At 38.3% G+C, this 21,254-nt stretch overlaps 1 protein-coding gene across 1 annotated transcript in view; it reads right to left on the bottom strand.

The window, feature by feature from the left end:
* Positions 1–21,254, bottom strand: part of LOC118755845 (syntaxin-binding protein 5) — a gene marked incomplete at its 5' end in the record, with an annotated part of 814,838 nt that overhangs the window by 251,609 nt on the left and 541,975 nt on the right. Inside the window, 1 exon segment of the mRNA XM_036490656.1 lies at positions 13,451–14,285. Within this exon segment, the coding sequence (XP_036346549.1) occupies positions 13,451–14,285 (835 nt within the window).

Genomic DNA, 21,254 nt, shown 5'->3' with positions numbered 1-21,254 from the left:
CGTTCGATGAACCTTTTTGTGCACTAAACTGTTCTGAACTGTGTTTTTTGAGTAAGCGCCAGCTAACACTTTCTGCACTAAACTACACTAGCTTTATATCTGGTGCAAGTTAAAGCAGCACATGAAATCATCTGTTCCTTCAGTGAAAAAAGCATATGGTACCAATTTTATTCAACAAATGGAAAAATATATTAATTTTTATATTACGTAAATGAGATTTAATGAGAAACTCTAATAATAAATAGCTTGTTCTCGTGATTTTACCTGAAATAGATGTTTTAATAATTTAGTTGCACTAAGTTGCACAGTTTTTTTTAGACCTTAGCACCAAACTGCTCTGAAATTCGCACACCATCTTCGAAAGTGACACAACTGAAAATAACACGTTCGTCAGAAAAATGCGAAAAACTATTTCGTAGCACTAGGAGTGCAATGGGGTATAGTCGTTGTGCTGTGTATGCAGTTACAGTTGCACGGCTATACTCAATCCCGACTCTTGCGTCCTCGTTCGCGCACTCTGGGCAACGTGAGCAACCCATGTGCGAGATGCGGTAACCAATCCGAGTGGAGCCTTGGGTCACGGCAGAAAGAGAGGGAGCTTCGGTGGGGCCACTCCGAATTATTCGGTTAAAAGGCTCACTGAAGTCTGCAGCGTCTGTTCACCAGTAGCTGCGGCTGCAAGCGGGTGTCTGTCTTGGAGCAAGGCGCTCGCTATATAAACGTGTATTTGGTTGCGAAACCACCCCCGTCCCAGCAATGGGTTATGCGCTGGGTTTGGGACCCGCCACGTAAAAACCCCTTTCAGTGAAGAAGCGAAACAATGCCTCGGATGAGACCGCCCCTTATTATGACGACCACGTCAAATGTTTAAAGGACTACGATTTGGGGGCATCCTGGAATGTCCGGACTCTTAATGGGGAAGGTGCCTCTGCCCGGCTGGTTGATGTCCTCGTAAGAACAAAAGCTGACGACACCGCCATCCAAGAAATGCGTTGGACGGGGCAAGGCAAGCAATGTCTGGGGCCTTGCGACGTCTACTACAGCTGCCATGTAAAGGATCGCAAATTCGGAGTTCTATTTGTGGTGGAAGAGAGACTCCGTCGCCGAATACTGTCGTTCACCCCGGTGGGCGAGCGTCTTGCCACAATCCGCATCAAAGTGAGATTCTTCAACATCTCGCTCATCTGCGCCCATGCCCCGATGGAAGAGAAAGATGAGGTATCCAAGGATCTCATCTATGAGCGCTTGGAGCGAACGTATGAGCGCTGCCCCCGTCATGATATCAAAATCGTGCTTGGCGACTTCAATGCCAGGGTGGGCAAGGAAGGGATCTTTGGAACCACCGTCGGAAAATTCAGCCTCCACGACGAAACGTCCGACAACGGATTGGGGCTGATCGACTTCGCCGGGGACCGAAACATGGTAGTATGCAGTACCAGGTTCAAGCATAAAAAGATCCATTAAGCTACGTGGCTGTCTCCGGATCGGAAAACGAGAAACCAAATCGATCATTTTGTGCTAGAAGGAAGGCACGCTTCCAGTGTTTTAGACGCACGCACACTCCGAGGCCCAAACATCCACTCGGACCACTATCATGTTGCAGCCAAGATACGCACCCGCCTCTGTGCAGCAAAATGTGCGCCCAAATATGTAAGGAAAGGTTAACGTCGAAAAGCTGAAATCACAACAGACAGCCAGTGATGTCGCTACTCGACTCTCACACCTGCGACATATGCGAGCAGTGGAACCACATCTCCCGCTCATTAAGTATCGCCGCCGAAGAAGTAATCGGATTTCAGCGAGCCCGAAAGAGCAACTGGTACGATGAGAAGTGTCAGGATGCTGCAGAGCAAAAAGATGCCGCCTACAGGGCAACGCTAAGATCGGGCGCAACGCGCGCTATGTGGGACCGCTACAGGGATCTTAAGAGGGAAGCGCGACGTATTTGTCGCAATAAGAAGAGTGAGGCCGAAATACGTGAGTACGCAGAGCTTGAAATGCTGGCCGACAGGAAGAATGCCCGAATATTTTACCAGAGAGTTAGGCGACTTACGGAAGTTTTCAAGACCAGGTCGTACTCCTGTAAGAACAACAATGGCCAAGTAACCGATGCTCATAGCATACTTAAATTATGGAGCAAACACCTTTCCGCCCTACTGAGTGGTAGCAGCACGGAAAGTTGTAGAGGAGAAGAACCCGAGCCCGCAGTCGATGATGACGGAGCCGACGTTCCACCGCCTAACTAAGACGAGGTACGAAAAGCAGTAACGCGGCTGAAAAACAACGAAGCTGCTGGAGCTGACAGCCTACCAGCTGAGCTATTCAAGTATGGTGGCGAGGAGATGATAAGGTGCATGCATCAACTCTTGTGCAGAATATGCTCTGCCCAATCCACAAGAAAGGTGACCCCGCCATTCGCGCCAACTACCGCGGGATCAGCCTTCTAAGCATAGCGTAACGAGCGTATTGTGTGAAAGACTGAAGCCCACCGTCAATGAACTAATTGGGCCTTATCAGTGTGGCTTTAGGCCTGGAAAATTGACCGTAGACCAGTATTCACAATACGCCAAATCTTGGAAAAGACCCACGAGAAAAGGATCGACACTCACCACCTATTTGTCGACTTTAAAGCCGCTTTTGACACCACTAAAAGGAGTTGCCTAAACGTCGCTATGTCTGAATTTGGCATCCCCGCCAAACTGATACGGCTGTATAAAATGACGTTGAGCAAAACCACCAGCTCCGTCAGAATTGGGAAAGACTTCTCCGAGCCGTTTGCCAGCAAATGGGGCTTCAGACAGGGCGGCTCCCTTTCATGTGACTTCTTTAATCTGATGTTGGAGAAGATAATAAGAGCTGCAGAACTGAACCGCTCAGGAACAATTTACTAACAAGAGCGTGCAATTGCTGGCTTATGCCGATGACAACGATAGCATCGGTAACAAAAACTTCAAAGTCTAGTCTGCCTTTTCCAAGTTGGATAAGGAAGCAGAGCGAATGGGTCTGGTGGTAAACGAGGACAAGACGAAGTATCTCCTGTCATCAAACAAACAGTCAGCAGATTCGCGCCTTGGCACCCACGTCACTGTTGACAGTTATAATTACGAGAAAGTAGAGAATTTCGTTTACTTGGGAACCAGCATTAACACCGATAATAATGTCAGCATGGAAATCCAACGCAGAATCACTCTTGCCAACAAGTGCTACTTTGGACTGAGTAGGCAATTCAGGAATAAAGTCCTCTCTAGACGTACCTAACCCACACACTATAAGTCACTCATCATGCCCGTGCTGGTATATGGCGCAGAAGCATGGACAATGACAACATCCGATGAGGCGGCTCTTGGGGTATTCGAGTACCGCTCGACGTTGGAACGATGAGCTGTATGAGCTTTACAACGACATGGACATAGTGTATCGAATTATAATACAGCAGCTCCGCTGGATTGGTCATGTCGTTCCAATGGACACCGACGCTCCAGCTCTGAAAGTATTCAACTCGAAACCCGCTGGTGGTAGCAGAGGAAGAGAAAGGCCCCCACTGCGATGGAAAGAGCAGGTGGAGAAGGACTTGGCTTCACTTGGCGTTTCCAATTGGCGTCAGTTGGCACAGAAGAGAAACGACTGGCGTGCTTTGCTGAACTCGGCCAAAATCGCTTAGGCGGTTACAGCGCCAAATAAGAAGAAGAAGCACATACTAATCATATACGCAAGGAAGACTTTACCTTAGGGTTTTTCAACAAATAATAACAAAAATTTGCTCGTTTTTGCTTAAAGATAAATAAAAGCTCGATATAAACTTTTAGTGCATAATTTCAAAAATGCCAAATTTTGCGTTGTGTTCTTTTTGAAGATCGTGTGCGAACTGTCAGATGTTGTTCTTACACTGTTCTACACTTTTAATGCACTCATCGAACAGACCTACTGTTGGTACTACCTGGGTGGGCAAAACCTCGGAGTTCGAGCGAGCGAGCGAGCAAACTCCTACTCAATGCCTCGCAGGCAACGAGGCGCTCGCAGCTCGTACTCGTAGCAGCAATGAGGCGAGGCACGTGAAGTTTGGCTTGCTCGGCAAACGAGCGAGCGCTGCTTGTTTGCTCGCGCTGCTATTAAACGAGCGAGGCTGTTGTGTGTTGCCTGGCTCGTAATGCGAGGCGAGTAGCTGTCTGCTAGAGCTGTAAAAGTAACGAAATTTCGGATACCCGTAAGTATTCGTTACTAATCCAATCAACGCCCGTATCTTTCGTATCGTTACTTTTGATACAAGCACTTGTACCTCACAAGAATCATCCCAACACATCTTGCAGCGTAAGGAATTGTTCGTTCTTCCATATGCATACATGTACATAGATATGTATCGATTCGAAAAATTTTATACAATCAAGCACTTGTACCTCACAGGAATCATGCATGCATGTACGTACATATACAGGCAACACACTTTAGTATCGATACGAAAAACAATTACGTTACCGCACAATATGTTGTGTTGTATTGATTCACGATGATGGTGCATATACGGTGCATGCGCGTAACGAGACTATTATGTGAGTAACGAAACGAATCTTGCAGCGTAAGGAAATGTTCGTTCGTACATATGTACTTATATACATATGTATACACGCCACATATTTTTGAATCGATTCGAACAATTTCATACAATCAAGCACTTCTACCCAGTGATGGAAAAGTAGGCACAATAGTGCCATTTTTGGCCCTTACATTCTCAGAGGCACTTTTGGTACAATTCATCCTCACACACACAATCATAAAATATAGAAGTTTAGCATAAAATGCCATATATAACAAAAAATTACATACCACATTATAGATTAAAAAATTACAAAAAGTGAAAATTAAAATAAGGGCTGTGAGAATTATTTGCAGACCTCTGAATTCTGTTGTGAGTATGCAGTACGAAAAGTAAGTTTTCGCCACAACAAGCTTTTATTTCAGATTTTTTGGAATGATTCTAAGTTCGCAGTTTTATAGTTTATTAAATGAAAGTGCCAGTTTCTGCAATATCCCGATGATTTTTGATATTTTTTTCTGACGGTGTCATACATTTTGATCCATTTAAAAAAATTTCGAACACACATTATATGGAAAAAATGCATAACATCGAAAACTTGGAATCTCCCTGAAAATTCTGAATTCAAAGTATTTTGTTGCAAAAACCTGCTGAGTTTTTATAATTTTTGTACAAAGTTTGAAATGCCGATTTGTGTACATTTATTGTGCTTATTAAATTATGAATTAGACTTTTATTTAAAATCAATTAAAAAATAATCAATGAAAATAATAGGCGAAACTGGTCAAAATGGCTTACTGCCATTATTTCGCATATAGGTACATACATATACGTGTAATAATGTCAGAATAGCTGTACTTCGGTGTATTTCCCTTCCGTAATTGGAATTCTGTGTAACTTTACTATGAATTTATGTTTTATGTCTAATAGGCAACATAGACGGTACGTCTGACTCGCGAGTCAACTGTGTACGTGTTCACTCGCCTTTCGACTACACACAGTTGAGTCATAAAGAGTCATGTCGGTGTAACTAACACATACTTATTTTTACTGAACACATCCAAACCGACTCGCGATTCAGACGCACCGTGTATACCGCTTATAAAGACTCCCTCATAAAAGTGATTTACTGTAATAATTTAGTTAATTAATAATTTTTATATTAAGAAATAATTGTTATAAAAGAAATTTAATTTTGTGGCACTTTCATATTCTTTTCGGCACAATTTTTGAAGACCATTAGGCACATTTTGAAATTTTGAAATTCCATCCCTGCTTGTACCTCACACGAATCATGCATGCATGTACGTACAAACACACGCAACACACTTCAGTATCGATACGAAAAACAGTTTCGCTACCGCACAATATGTTGTGTTGTATTGATTGACGTTGATGGCGCATATACGGAACATGCGAGTAACGAGATTATTATGTGAGTAACGAATCGGTACTACAAGCACTTGCACCTCACAAGAATCATCGCAACGATTCTTGCAGCGTAAGGAAATGTTCGTTCATACATATACATTAGACTGCATCACTCCCCATACAAAAAAAAATCGGTACTATTTTTCCATTGGAATTATAAAATGTATTATATTTTAAGACGTACACCAAAAAATTTGGGAAAATATTAAGATTTAAGTGAGCTGGACCGATTTGAAAATACCTCCAAAAATGGTTTCTTAAAGATTTTTTTTGAAAAAATCCCCTCAAATGACAAAACGGTTTAAGCTTAAAATAGTTGCATAAAAATATTAAAAAAAAAAATATATATTTTTAAATTTTTAACGGAATCGTAATGTTTAAGATTGGTATAGGAAAAACTTGAATAACTGAACCTAAACTCTTCCGATTTAGACTTAGGAGGTGTCATTGGAAAGGTATTTTCTCACCCTTTTTCTTTCTTTGCTAATAAACTCATTCAAAGGAAGGAATAGAAAGGTAGGATGAACGAACGTCATTCAAAGTTGAATTAAGATGTGTTGGTATTCGAAAAAACAAGATGGGACACGAATGACGTTTTTTTGGCCAGAAATAAAAACAGTGTGAAAATAGCTTTCTACTGAGATCCCATAAGTCTAAATCAGAACATTTTTGGCCCAGTTGTCAAGTTTTTCGTAAACTCATCTTTGAAAAAAGTAAAAAAACAGCATCAAAAATCTCATTCTTATGACTCCGTTGAAAAGATTTTTAAATACTTTTATGCAAATTTTTTAAGCTTAATCTAATTTGTCATCTGAGGGGCCTTTTCTTCAAAAGTTTTTTAAGAAACTATTTTTATTCATAAAAAACTTCATTTTTGGAGGTATTTTCAAATCGGTCCAGCTCGCTTAAATCTTAATATTTTTCCGAAATATTTTGGTGGACGTCTTAAAATATAATAAATTTTGTAATCCCGGCGGAAAAACCTCAACTTTTTTTGGTGATGCAGTCTAATATACATACATACATGTACATATATACGTATGTATACACGCAACATAGTTTTGTACCGATTCGAACAATTTGATACAATCAAGCACTTGTACCTCTCACGAATCATGCATGCATGTACGTACATACACACGCAACACACTTTAGTATCGATACGAAAACAATTTCGTTACCGCACAATATGTTGTGTTGTATTGATTCACGATGATGGTGCATGTACGGAACATGCGAGTAACGAGATTATTATGTGAGTAACAATTCGGTACTTCGAGTCAGGGGTTGTATTCGTTACTCAGTAACGAATACATACGGTTTGCTACAGCTCTACTGTCTGCATACTCACTCTGCTAGGTAAGACGAGCAACAACACATGCATTTTTGTGCACGTGTGGGAATGTAGTCAATAGATTATGTACGAAAGTATGTTAATAATTGTATGTAGATATGTACATATGCATATAAATATGTGAATATTATATTAGGGCAGCATTTAAAACAACAAATAAAATGTATTACATACATAAGCATATATTATGGAATGAATTATTTTTTAGAGTTATATTCATACATATGTACATACATAACATGAATATTTATAGTATGTATGTACGTATTTATGTATTTATGTATGTATGTACATATGCATGTATTTTGTCTTTACAGAGAAAAGTAAGTAACGAAGATATTATAATCGTTTGTGCCACAGATACAAAAAACAAGTAAGCACTTCTTAACACCCCCAAATAGTTTGCTACTTGTAGCAGTTATGCTGTATACCTGAATGAAATATAATCCTTGCTGAAACAATTTATTTGTGGCCTGTTATTCAAGGACATATGTACATATGTATATATGTATGGATATGTAGACAGGGGAAAATTTGCGTAAACAAAGAATAGAGACCGGTTCACATACAACAACGCTAAGGCCAACACAAAGCAGAAAGATCGCTGCGTCGGTCGCCAGCTGTTGCAAATAAATAAAATTATATGAAATGTTTTTTCCTTTTAATCAAATGAGGGCAAGAAATATAATTTTTCATGCAGTTATTGATATGAAATATTAATTTATCTCTCGTTAATATGTTAATTTAGTGGCCAAAGTAGTCTATGCCAAGCTTCATTGTAGAACGCATACTTTTAACGTGCGTCCTGTCAAACCAACGCCAGCTAGAAAGTCAACGCGAAAGTCCTATGTGGACCAGCCTTAATTATCAAATAGTAGTTTGTATTATACTACTTACATACATATGTATGGGGACTAAACCAGGAATATTCATTTGAAAATGCTAATGTCCTCCTCATTTATGAAATGAAAGACAAAATAATGATTTTTATAAATATTATATTCTCATTTATACATATGTAACATACCTAGTTACTTAGTCGAATTACTTAGTAATTACTTGTATGTAAGAATACAAAGACAAATTATTTATCAGAAGCATTGCACCTTACACATTGAAAAAAAGTAATAAAAGCTCTCAAAAAAGCAAAATCTCTACAGCGAAAAAAGTGTTTGAAAAGATAAAAAGAGACCTAAGTCTATTACTATGTCTCCATTGAGAGATTTATCCATTAAGATTTAATAAATCCAGTTGCTAAATCACAACCGTCTCCATTACCACAACGAGATATGTTTGACGTTCACATTTTTAAATATTTGACGTTTGCTTATGTATAATTTTATAAATACAGTTGCGGACATTGATATACAGACAGATAAAAGGAAGGTACCAAGCGGAATTTCATTATATGAATTCTGAATATTATTGGCTTCTTATTCGTGGTAAATATGTATGTATAATATATAGTTTGGAAAGTGTAACGAATGGTATCATATTCAGAATCATTTTCCGGAATTTAAGAAAAATTATTAAAACGGTAAAAAAACATTTGCTGAAAGAAAAATTTATGTAGAACTCTCTTATTCATAGGACGGAACCGAAAATCCAATCGTGGGCCTTTGGCATATCATGAATACGAACTGAGTTCTAGAGGATGTTCGGTGCAATATTATCGAAGCAGAACCATTACCGAAATTTATAAATTTTTTGTCGCAGCGCGTAAATGACTTATAAAAAGCGGAGAAGACTCTGCATGATATTACTATGAAACATTTATTCTAAATTTTTAGTTTTTAAAATAATATTTTCTTAATTTATTACAACCAAAGTTATGTAAATATGTATTACTAATTTTCCTTCCAAACTAACAAAAATATAAAAATCCCTAAAAATTCGAAAATTCATTTTTTTATGACAGGCTAGATTTCAATGTCCTCAACTGTATATTGAAAACACAAATGTCATTTGACTTATGGCATGTGAATTTGTGGTTGCCACATCCAACAAATTGTACTTTTTGATCAATATTATTGAAGATTTGACGAAGATTTAACTTAAATCTACTGCCTTTCGAGATTTAATTTTATATGATAAATCTCAAAAGATTTAACGTCAAATCTCGTCAGAGGGCTAAATCTTCATTAAATCTCACAATGGCGACATAGTATAAATCTCAAAAGATTTAACGTCAAATCTCGTCAGAGGGCTAAATCTTCATTAAATCTCACAATGGAGACATAGTATATAAGTTGAAATTTTATAAGAAATTATTGAACATTAAAAAACTTATACCTACATAGATATGTATGCAGATATGTGAATACCTAGTAGATAAAACTGGTAAAAATAGCACGCATCTATTCTTTTGTGCATGAGAATATATACATAAATAAATACATACATATGTGTATACATGTATGTATATACATATCTGCATGTCTGCGTACAATCGTTTACTTGAAATTCTTAGTTAATGCAATTTTTATCCTATACATTTTTGCTGACCAAACAACCCGTTTGTTTGCCTGTCTAATCTGCTTGCCTCATTTGCCTCGCTCGTTTACTCGCCTCGCTCGTCTGCTGCTGCAAATGAGTGCCTCGCTCGCAACGACACCCTCGCGAGGGCAGAGCTAATGAGGTCCTCGTTTGCTTGCCGGTCTACTCTTGCGCTGCCCTCGTTTGCTTACTCGCTCGCTGGCTGCTCACATGGTTGCCACTCGCCAACATTTTTTCTACCAAAATATCTTAAGAAAAGTTACCAAAAGTTACCAAATCTTCACTACCAAAATCTTCACTTCTTCACTGAGAAAAAAATATACTGAATAAAACTGCTATATTTCACAACAAATGTGTATATACTTACAGCTCGTTTCTGTGACTTAATAAATTCAATATTTTTATAATTTGTCAATTCTTGATTATTTATCAAGAGCTCCCAGTTCTAGCACAGAAGTTTAAATCTATTTTCTTGATAAATTATCAAGATTGAAAATGCTATTGACAATTTAATAATTTTTTTTTATTAAAAAATATTTTTCTTACAATTCATTGTTGCATGGGCCGTTATTCTCATTTTCGTTGTTGGTGTTTCAGGGTAGGAGTATGATGTAATGTGGAGCGATTTTCCATCATCCCTTGTCAAATTTGGCTTGGAGACAAACCGGTTTCGACGTTGTGCCAATTTCAGTGTAATTTTTCGTTCGGAATGTGCCGATATTTGCGAGTCACGGAATAATGGCACCGGCACACAAAAAAGTTGCGGGCGCTTTTAATCGTCCGTTTGACTCGAACAAAATTTCGAGTAAATTGCGAAAATCGCAAATTTATTTTTTTCGCTTTTTCATAATTTAGTGTACGTGTCAAACGGACCTCAGATTTGAATTCAGTGGGTCGAAATACATGTCGGTAGGTGGGTCTAGTAAAAAGCACGCGACATTTTTTCTTGTTTCAGAATAATCAAAACGATTTATGGACCTTACCGAAAATTGCCAGATTCTAATTTTATCGAAGTAATTTTGTAGAAGCGTTAGTAGTGCTGCCACTGAAACTCGAAGGGCTTTTATAATTACGCACATGCAAAACATAATTCATTTCTTTCTAGTATTGCAAATAGATATTTAGTTGCAAAAGTTACCAAAATGAAATAAAAATTACCAAGTTACCAAACCGTTTAAAAGTTACCACTTTTGGTAGAAAGTTACCAATTGTGGCAACCATGGCTGCTCAGCGCGTGCGCTCGTACTTAACGAGTGCTCGTTTGCAAACAGCCTCGCTTGTTGCTCGTGAGTTGCGCAAGCTCAGAGCAAACTAACGAGCGAGCGAGGGGCTAAAATGAGGGAAATCCGAACCCTGGGTACTACGTTTGCACAGATAAACATTTTTTGATATGATAGACGGCGAAAACTCTCGTTGCTTGATTTCGCAATGGTTGCGCTTGCATATGGCTCAATTATAAGAAGATAGTGCCAGTAGAGAGGTGTAGTAAATTTGACAATCTCGGCAGTTTTTTTATATTTATTGGACATAAATATTGACTTATTTTTGCACCATCACCCAACAACAATTTAGATTATAAAGTATATTTACTAAAAAGGCTCTTACACGACATGTATTTGCATATATATATATATATTTGCATATTATATATTTTTTGTATGTACTCGAATGTACCATATATTAGAACTAGGGATGCCGGGATCCCGGTGTTTTTGAAGTCCCGGAAATCGCGGGATTTGCTTGCATTAATCCCGGGATCCCGAAAATTTTGAAATATCAAATTGACAGTAAGAATTTGTTTATGAATTTTGAAGTATGATTTTTGTAAAATGCCGTTTTGACTGCAATTAACAAAAAGCTTGAAACTGTACTTTTAAATTGCAGTGTGAGCCTTTTTTGAAGAAGATTTTAATGAATTTACTCATAGTGTCGCTAATGTAAACGAAACAGAGAGTTTTAAGGAAAAGTTATATAAATTTTTTTAGATCAATCTACTCAAAACTTCCTCAAATCGAAAAACTTATAATTTGACCGACGTGCTGGTAAAAGATGTTCAAATATTTTGTAATGGAGGAGATAGGGGTCATTATCTTCAAATGGATTATGTCTACCTTTTGACAGTTCAGCCTAAAAGTGTTGATGCCGAAATATGTTTTTCATCAGTAGGTTTTGTATGTAAAAACTGCAGGTCAAGCTTAGAAAACTCCGCTTTGAATGCTTTGCTGCTCTTACGAAAACATTTTAAGTGCAATAATAACAACACCGACAAAAAGGGGTGTATGTTTTTAACCAGATCCAACTACCAACATGTATTTCGACCCGCTGAATCCGATTCTGAGATCCGTTTGACTCGTACACTCTCAAAATGTCTAGTAAATTGCGAAAAAAATGGCACAAAATTCTCCATTCGCCATTTCTTTATAGAGTAGAATAAACATGTTTAAAGAAATTGTTTTTGTATATTTTTGTTTTATGTTTTTTTATTAATCGTCACTTTCAAAAGTACCTGGTATTTACATTATTATTTGTGATGTATACGTTCCTCAATCACATGGTTTTTTAAATACAATGAAAAAAATGTTTTACATTAAAATTTTTCTGATTTAATAAATATCGCTAGCGTAGAATGCAAAGTTGCTAAGTCCCAATTTAAAAATTGTACAGGAGAGGAAAAAACTTCGTATAGCCATTTTCTTCAAGTATTTCGCAAAACTTTAAATAAAACATTTTTCCTGTTTAAAGCAAAGCAAAACTCCATACGAATCGGAGGGATTCGATATTTATTAAAATATTTCGAACTTTTTGGCCTTACCGAATTTTCGGAGCTGTTTTTGGCCTTAACAAATTTTCCTTTCATTGAATATAAACGAGAAAACATAAAACAAGGACCTTTACCCATTTCGAAACGTTGCAATTTTAATTTATCTAGCCTCCTATATCAAAATATGATTTTTTCATTAAAAGTGAAGTTAGCAACTTTTCACTCTAAGCTAGCGATATATGAGTTTTACAATCAGTTTATCGTAAATTTTAAATAGTTTTATTTAATGGTATGTTTAAATGCTTTCAGATATTGAATTTTTACTCATATTCATTAAATTTATGATTCAATTTGAATCCCGGGATAAATCCCGGGATCCCGGGATTACCTAAAAAATATCCCGAAATCCCGGGATCCCAATTTTCCTGATATATTGGCATCCCTAATTAGAACGTATCAGAAAAGTAGCATTTACATTTCGTGTAACAGAGTTCCAAGCTATATAATCGATAAAAGTAGTAGATGTGTATTTAAAAAGGTATCTCATTCATTCCTTTCCTAATTCATTCAAATACATGACCTTAACAAGACTCACCTTCATCAGCCTATACTTAATATAAAACAAAATTCAATACAGCAAAGGTTCTGAATATTTCCGAGAAGCGGTGAAAATCTTCTTTACTTTTGTTTCTCTTGAAGCATCTAGCATCTTTGTTTTCTTAACTAAGTTTCCTCTGTTGCGAGTTTTTATTTTAATTTACATATATTATTTGTATGTACCATACATTTGGCTGAATTGTTACACCTACGATGCTTTGTAATGTCAAAATATACAATTGTGTTGTTTGGGGTTTTTTTTAGCTAGAAGAGTACTTACTTATCTTTTTTGAAATATTTCCACTTATGGACGGTGAAGAGTCAATTTTATTTGTCCTTGCTCGAATATCTCGGGTTTGATATTTTATATTTGGAACAGATAAGAGCCGCTGATCCCTTTGTTTCTCTTTAAACTTTTTACACGCTGTTTTAACGCACACATGCTCTCCCTGAATTGCGTCACTGATCGCAGAGAGTGGTAAATCACAAGGTCTTGAAGTTTGAAAATCCTCGGTATCTTTTTCAAACTCAACTTTTTTCGTATTTGCTTGAGCGTCATTTGGAATGTCAAAAATATCACCGCCATCTGCTTCAACATCGTATGTGCTTAAACTGGAATTATTACAACCTTTTGTTTGAAAACTGCTTAATGGTTTATCATCGCTATCAGGTGGATCTACATTAAGTTCATTGCTAAAATCACAAGTGTTTTCTTTGCTGTCGCTCCTACTCGTCTTGTCGTTTGGCGATAAACCGTCGCCGCCTCCATTTTCCTCAGGCGATACTTCTTTTTGAGTGTAAAAGACTGAATTGTTTTTAATAAGATCGATTTCGTTATTAACATTGATTCCAATTTTCATATTGACTTTGGATAATTGACGCTTAAGGTTAAAAGTTTTCCATGACATTGACTTTCTTCTATCTTGCAGATCTTTTGGCGGGTTTGGTGTTTCTTCGCGAAGTGGACTTTTTGACACAACATTTGTTGCTAGACTTTCGTTTTCCGGAGAAGTTGGACGCGATGAATTTGACTTATTTTGATAAGATGAAAATGGCTCATTTGTTTCGGGAACAAATTCAATGGATGGGCTGTCAGGGCTAGTGTTGTCGTTCAGCTATATTAAGTTATAATTTAAGCAAAAAATGAGGATAATTTTGCAAATACAGATTGTGTAGATTATCTATCTTATCCATTTTATTAAGTTCAGTGCAGTACAAAATAGACATATTACAAACATAAGCTTAAGGAGAAGGGAAACTAGAATTCGTTTTTAGTAAAAGCCATATAGAAGTGTTTGGTAACTTTACCCCGAAAGATTATTTATACTGAATTATATGTATGCATACTATTAGTACAGGTTTAGTTTATCTTAAACATTTCTATAAATAAAATGACAACATTCATAACCATACATACATACGTAGTTATACATATTCATAATCGGGTTAGTATCAAAAATATAAACTAAGAATTTTTTATCTGTCCAATAGTATTGTCCAAGAGTTTGACACGAAGCATGGTTCCGGATCCCGAATTCGAGCAAATTTCTTGAATGCTGGATAGCTTTGATTTTCACAAATCGCGCGTTTTCGATTTCAATGCGAGTACTACATATAGTGAAAATTAAAAAAAATGTAGTCGTACATATACCGGAAACCGAATAGCACGATTTGGGCTAAAAATCGATTTGAGAAAATCAAAATAAAATAAAATGTTTTTGTTACTGAGCTATACCATCTGGGGCCTATTTCATAAAAGTGACAGGTGCGACAATTGTCGATTTTTCAATAAAATTTCACTGCCAGAATTGTTGGCGACATTTTCCTGTTTCATATACGTTTGTAGGCAACTTTGAAAATTTTTGGAAAATTACAGTGAATTGTGCTGACAATTGTCACTCTGACAAAGTTGTCGCGACAATGGCGACAAAACCAAATAGCTCCGTCGGAAAGCTTTCACAGGAGAGTTTTGTAAATTTATTTATATGGTAATGGCGCAAATTTCATTACTTTTGAATAATTTTGAATATTTCCTAAAACTAAAATAATGCTAATGCAATTATTACATATGATTTACATATAAATTTCATATGACTGGCGACAGTTTTGTCAACGACAATTTTTTTCAATGGAATTTCTCATAGAATTTAAGAGGAGGTGACAGTTGTTTTTATGGAACAAAACACCCACCAAACTGTCGAATTGTCACTGACACCATGGAAAATGCCTGTCGTTACAAAATTATCACTACCGCTTTATGAAATAGGCCCCTGATTGAAAGAAAACCGAATGTAATTGGTTTACGTCATAGAAATAAAATGCGAAAATCTACACACGTTAGGGTCACCCTCACTTTTCATTTCCGTTATGCAAATCTTTGAGAATGCTTTATGAAGCTCACAATTTACCGGCAAAAAATTCGAACTACTACTTGTATAATCTTTACAGCCTTGAGCTGAGTGAAGTCCTTAGACTCTTGCGAAAAGATAAATTATGGCAGTTATTCATCACATGACTGACATTAAAATGGCAAGGTACCTCCATCAAGTTGTAACATTGTGTTATCCCTTTCTTTTTAAAAATTATTGTTACTTTCTTTCTGCCTGTTATAGTTAATCTCTTGGAAAATCATAATGCATATTACATCAAGACCACCAACAACGACTAGAATACGCTATTCGTTTTACACAATTAGCCACACAAATTGATTTTTTAGGTAATATTTTGATGTCGGATGGAATTTCAATGGTTATGTCAACAAGCAAAACTATCTATAAAAATCCAAGGGCAACACATCAGCGCCAGTTACACCCATCCAGATCCACTGTTTGGTACGGTGATATGGCCGAAAAAGTTATCGGCCCATACTTCTTCTAGAATGAGGATGAAACGCCAGAAACGATTTCTGGGGCTTCTTCCAGAACAATGAATGACAACTTTAATGAATGACAACTTTTTGCGGCCAACGGCAAAGAAGTATCCCAATTTGTGGTTCCAACAAGATGGAGCGACTGCGCACACTGCTAGGCAACTAGGAACCTGCTGCGGGAAATTGTGGTAAGTCTTATTTGGCCCACCCTGTAGGTTAAGTTAGGTTAGGTTAGGTAAGGTGGCAGCCCCGTGTAACCGGACCTCACTTGGACAATATAAGATTGTCCTTTGTGATACCACACTTTCGAACGGCCCCCTAAACTTTATCGTTAAAACGCTCCGAGCCGATTATATATTTACTAAAACGGCTGATCTCAATGCCCGAGGGCCGCTCGGAGCTATTTAGAAAGTGAGAGCCAAAGTACTTCAACCTTAAAGCTCAGTTAGTCTAGACTTAACTTAAATTAACTTACCGTAAGAAATCATCAATGATTACTCAACACGTCAACTTAAGCCAAGAGCGGAAATATTTTGTTTTTGTGTTGTCTCTTTCAGCTGAATAACAGTTCACCGCCTAAAATGCCACATCAAAAAAAAAATAAACATCATGCCAAAAAAGTGTTTGCTTTCATTTATTTTTAAGAAATACAAAAACGATAGTCTGGCAAGCCTGATTCTCTCACCGCTCTCAATTTTCGTAAGGCCGTAACTTAAGAACCTAAAATCTACAGGTTCTCAAGTTTCTTACGGAAAGTTAAATTTTAACTAACCGCCAACACAGTTGCTCATATAACAGGTTGTCCAAAATATAAAGTTAAGTTAAGTTACGGAAATTAAGTCTAGACTAACTGAGCTTTTAGCCTCGCAAACGCTGGGCACCTAAGAAGGTAGTGTTGAGGTCCTCTTCCAGGCAACTGCGACATAAGGGGTCCGGTATAATGTTCAGCCTTACTGCGTGAATACCGATAGGACAGTGACCCGTTAAGATCCCCACCAGAAGTGAGAGCTGTGGCTTTGTGAGTGTGAGGGGTGCCCTCGACCGCCCCCGGTCCACCCTCGGCCAAAACGACCTTGCGATCGCGCATGTCGTGGTATTCGTCCAGCGTTCGCTGAGCTGACATGAAGCCCATCTATTTAAGAGCGTACCGCAAATGATCAGTGGCACCGCCAGCCGCTCTTTATCCGGTGATAACGTTTCACGCGTTCCTTCCCTGGCCAGCTCGTCGACCACGCAGTTCCCCCCAATGTCGCTGTGACCCGGAACCCAAATAAGCCTAATGCAGAAATATTCCGACGCGGCCGAAAGAGAGAGCAGACATTCCTTAACCAAGTTAGTGCGCACCTCTAACGAACTCAAGGCCCTGATAGCCGCTTGGCTATCAGAATATACGCTCACTTGCCTGACTGTTATAACGCTCCTTAGCAGTGAATCTACCGCCACCTTGATAGCAGCTACTTCCGCCTGGAATATACTGCAGAATTCCGGGAGCCTGAACTTAGTGCTGATGGAGAGCTCTCGACAGTAGACCCCTCCACCAACCCTGCCGTCCAGTTTCGATCCATCCGTAAAGAAGTTCACCACACCCCTCTTCCAGAAGTTCCGCCCGGCCCACTGATCCCTTGAGGGAAAGTGGACAGAGAAGAAGCTCCCAGAAGCCGTATCAGTGGTGCAGTAATCCGTACGATCAGGAATGAAATCGAAGCCCCCTAGAACTCCAGAGTGTCCAGTCCCTAAGTTGGTCAACCAATCGGTTTCCCTGAGTCTAATAGCCGTTCGCGCCGCGAAAATTCTGCCTGCAACGTCGACAAGCGCTACGTTTAACATTACGTTCAATGCTAATGTGGGGGCGGTCCGCACTGTCCCACTAATACCAATTAATGCAGCCCGTTGTAGGCGTTCCAGCTGCCTAGCTAGTGTAGCCTTTTCCAGTGAGTTCCACCAGATTAGGGCGCCATAAAACATAATTGGCTTGACAACGGTCTCGTAGAGCCAATAGACAACTTTAGAGGAGATACCCCATCTCTTACCAATAGCTCCCCTACTGAAATACAAGGCCATTGATACCTTTCTTGCCCTTTCCTCGATGTTTGGCCCCCACGACAACTTCCTGTCTAGGATCAAGCCCAAGTACTTGACCCTGTCGGACACCTGTACGCGCAGACCACCAACCGAGGGTAGAACAGCGGCGAGGATTTTATATTTTCTTGTAAATAAGACCAGTTCTGTCTTACTGGGATTGACGGCGAGGCCACTTTTGGCCGCCCAGTTAGTAACTATGTTAAGGTACCGTTGGGTCAGTTCATACAGCGTGTCAAGGTATTTACCTTTAACTCGTCTGCATAGGCAATTCCCCGACAGCCGTGTTTCTCCAGCTCCACTAGTACTCGTTCACCACGACGACCCAGAGAAGGGGCGAGATAATCCCGCCCTGCGGGGTGCCCCTGCTCACCATGCGAGGCAAGCAGGCGCTGCCCCAGACGGCCATGACAGTTCTGTCACGCAGCAAATTTTCGATGAGCCTAATGAGACTGACCTCAAGCCCAAGCTTATCCAGCGGCCCACCCTGTAAAAGATACTGGAAAAACTCGAAGAGATAAAATTTGAGGTCCGTCCGAAGAAAGCCAAACGAGGACTACCTTCAGAGCGTATTTTGTATTGTGGAACGATTTGCCGTCGATACAGAATTTACCGTCAATCGTTCCACAATACATAAATGATAAAGTCATTTTTGGAGTTTCTTTTATTTTCATATGTTAATTCTAAGATTGGAATCATTACATTTTCATTTACTTACGTACTAGGTAAAAATTACAAAAATTTCCCTAGGAAAAAATAGAGGTTTTTTAAATTATATGTATCATTAAACAAAAGTTTATGGTCCTCCCAATGTCTGATTCATGAATATTTTGGTGAAATCGAGTTTGTTCAGATCAGAAAATTTGCAAAGAACTGCCACGGATTTTAAAACTTGGCCATAAAACCTCATTCTGGTAGAAGTTAATTGGTTGAATTCCTAAAATAGCTGTTCCGCTAAGTTGTAAAAAAAATCATATTATAAATTCCGTGGTACTGGCCTTAAAGTATTCAAAAAGAAATGACCACCATGTAAAAAACTTGCAGACTTTCGTGATTTAACTTTAGATTGTTTGAGCTGGCAAAAATTACCACAGATCATTAAAAATAAAAGCTAACTATTTGAAAATACATATTTTACATACACATATTTATTCAAAAACTAGAATTATTAACAAAAACCAAAAAAAAAAAGAACCAAATGATGTAATGCGCTGGTTCAAGGAATGCCAAGAATCCCCCCAACCGGATTTAGAAATGTTGAAACTTAATAATCACAAAGATGGAAGAGTTTTATTGCCTCTGGTTCCATACCACATTAGATTAGTAAATTATAACAAAGTAAGGAATAGGATTTTTTTCTGATTGCCCTGAATTATTAAATAAAAATAAGAAAATTAAACGTTCCACCCTTAGATTACGTAGATTCTGGAAAGCAGTTCGAATGACCAAAAAAGTTTTAAATTCAGCAATCTTACGAAATGAAGGCAACTCATTATGTTATGCGAAAGTGAAGTTTTTAGATTTTAAGGAACTTGGTTTATTAGATACGGGCGCTAGTATTAGCTGTATCGGATCTACACTAGCAGATGAAATTTCGCGAATATCTCGTTTCCGTAAAATTCATTCAAGTGTGAAAACTGCGGATGGTAAAAGTCATAAAGTTGAAGGGACCGTAGACGTCCATATAATGTTCAAAAAGGAAGTGAAAATTTTGAAGTTATATATAATACCGTCATTAGATTCTAGGCTTATTTTAGGTATAGATTTTTAGAGCGTCATTGAACTTGCTCCTGAAGTTATCTCGGCCATTTCGCATGATGAAAGTCCCTCCGATAGTGTTGAAGAAGATAACTCATATCCGCTTACTTCACTGCAAAAACAACAACTAACTTCGATAAAACCATTGTTTCCGAATTTCGAATTGCAAGGTCTGGGTCGAACCAGCCTCATCGAACACGATATCGATATAGAAGAAATAAAACCTATTAAGCAACGCTATTATCCTGTTTCACCAGCTGTAGAGAAGCAGATGTTTAACGAAATTGATCGCATGCTAAGTCTTGGTGTTATTGAGCCATCTAGCAGTGCTTGGAGTTCACCAATGAGACTTCTGCTCAAACCTGGCAAGGTGCGATTGTGTTTGGATGCACGCAAACTCAATGAGTTAACCAAAAAGGATGCATATCCTTTACACAACATACAAGGTATTTTTTCACGGTTACCAAAGGCAAACATCATCTCAAAAATCGATTTAAAAGATGCTTATTGGCAAATTGGTTTGACAGAGCGATCTAAATCGTTAACTGCGTTTACCATACCTGGAAGGCCATTGTATCAATTTAAGGTCATGCCATCCTGGCCCGTGCCAAAAACTTTAAAACAAGTACGAAGTTTTCTTGGTTTAGCTGGATGGTATCGAAGGTTCATTTAAAATTTCGCTGATGTAACTTTTCCTATTACCCAGGTGTTGACCACCAAGAAAAAATTTTTGTGGACAGAAGAGGCGTAGAAAGCTTTCGAAAAGTTAAAATACTTGCTAGTCTCGGCTCCAGTTATTTCAAACCCCGATTTTTCAAAAAATTCTTCGTGCACTGCGATGCTAGTGACTACGGTATAGGTTCAATTAGATGCAGATGGTGCAGAGAAGCCGATTGCTTTCATGTCTAAAAAAACTTAACTCTGCGCAACGAAATAACAGCGTTACCGAACGAGAATGTTTGGTTGCGATTGAAGCCATAACCAAATTTTGATGTTATTTGCAACTGCAGGAATACGAAATCATCACCGACCACTCCAGTCTTGTGTGGTTGATGCGACAGCAAAATTTAAGTGAAAGGCTTGCGCGATGGGCACTTAAACTGCAAGCTTATAAATTCACTGTCAGTCATCGTAAAGGAAAGGGTCATATCGTACCAGACGCCTTGTCCCGCATCCCTGCTGAACTTAATAACGTAGAAGAAATTAATCCTGAAATCGATTTAGACTCCGAACACTGGCCGATTTTTCATAATCCCCATCAAGAAGCTTGGTTTTGATATTTTCTCCGGGTATCTTTATACCACTGCTCTCAATTCCCATGATAAATGGTTTAAAGTCATCAGTAAGCCCGGCAAGCATTATGGCACCTAGCCAATCG

Source organism: Rhagoletis pomonella, unplaced genomic scaffold (genome assembly GCF_013731165.1).
Source record: "Rhagoletis pomonella isolate Grant_MI unplaced genomic scaffold, Rhpom_1.0 Rhpom_scaffold_00002, whole genome shotgun sequence".
NCBI classification, from domain to species: domain Eukaryota; kingdom Metazoa; phylum Arthropoda; class Insecta; order Diptera; family Tephritidae; genus Rhagoletis; species Rhagoletis pomonella.
This window is presented reverse-complemented; position numbering and strand designations above follow the sequence as displayed.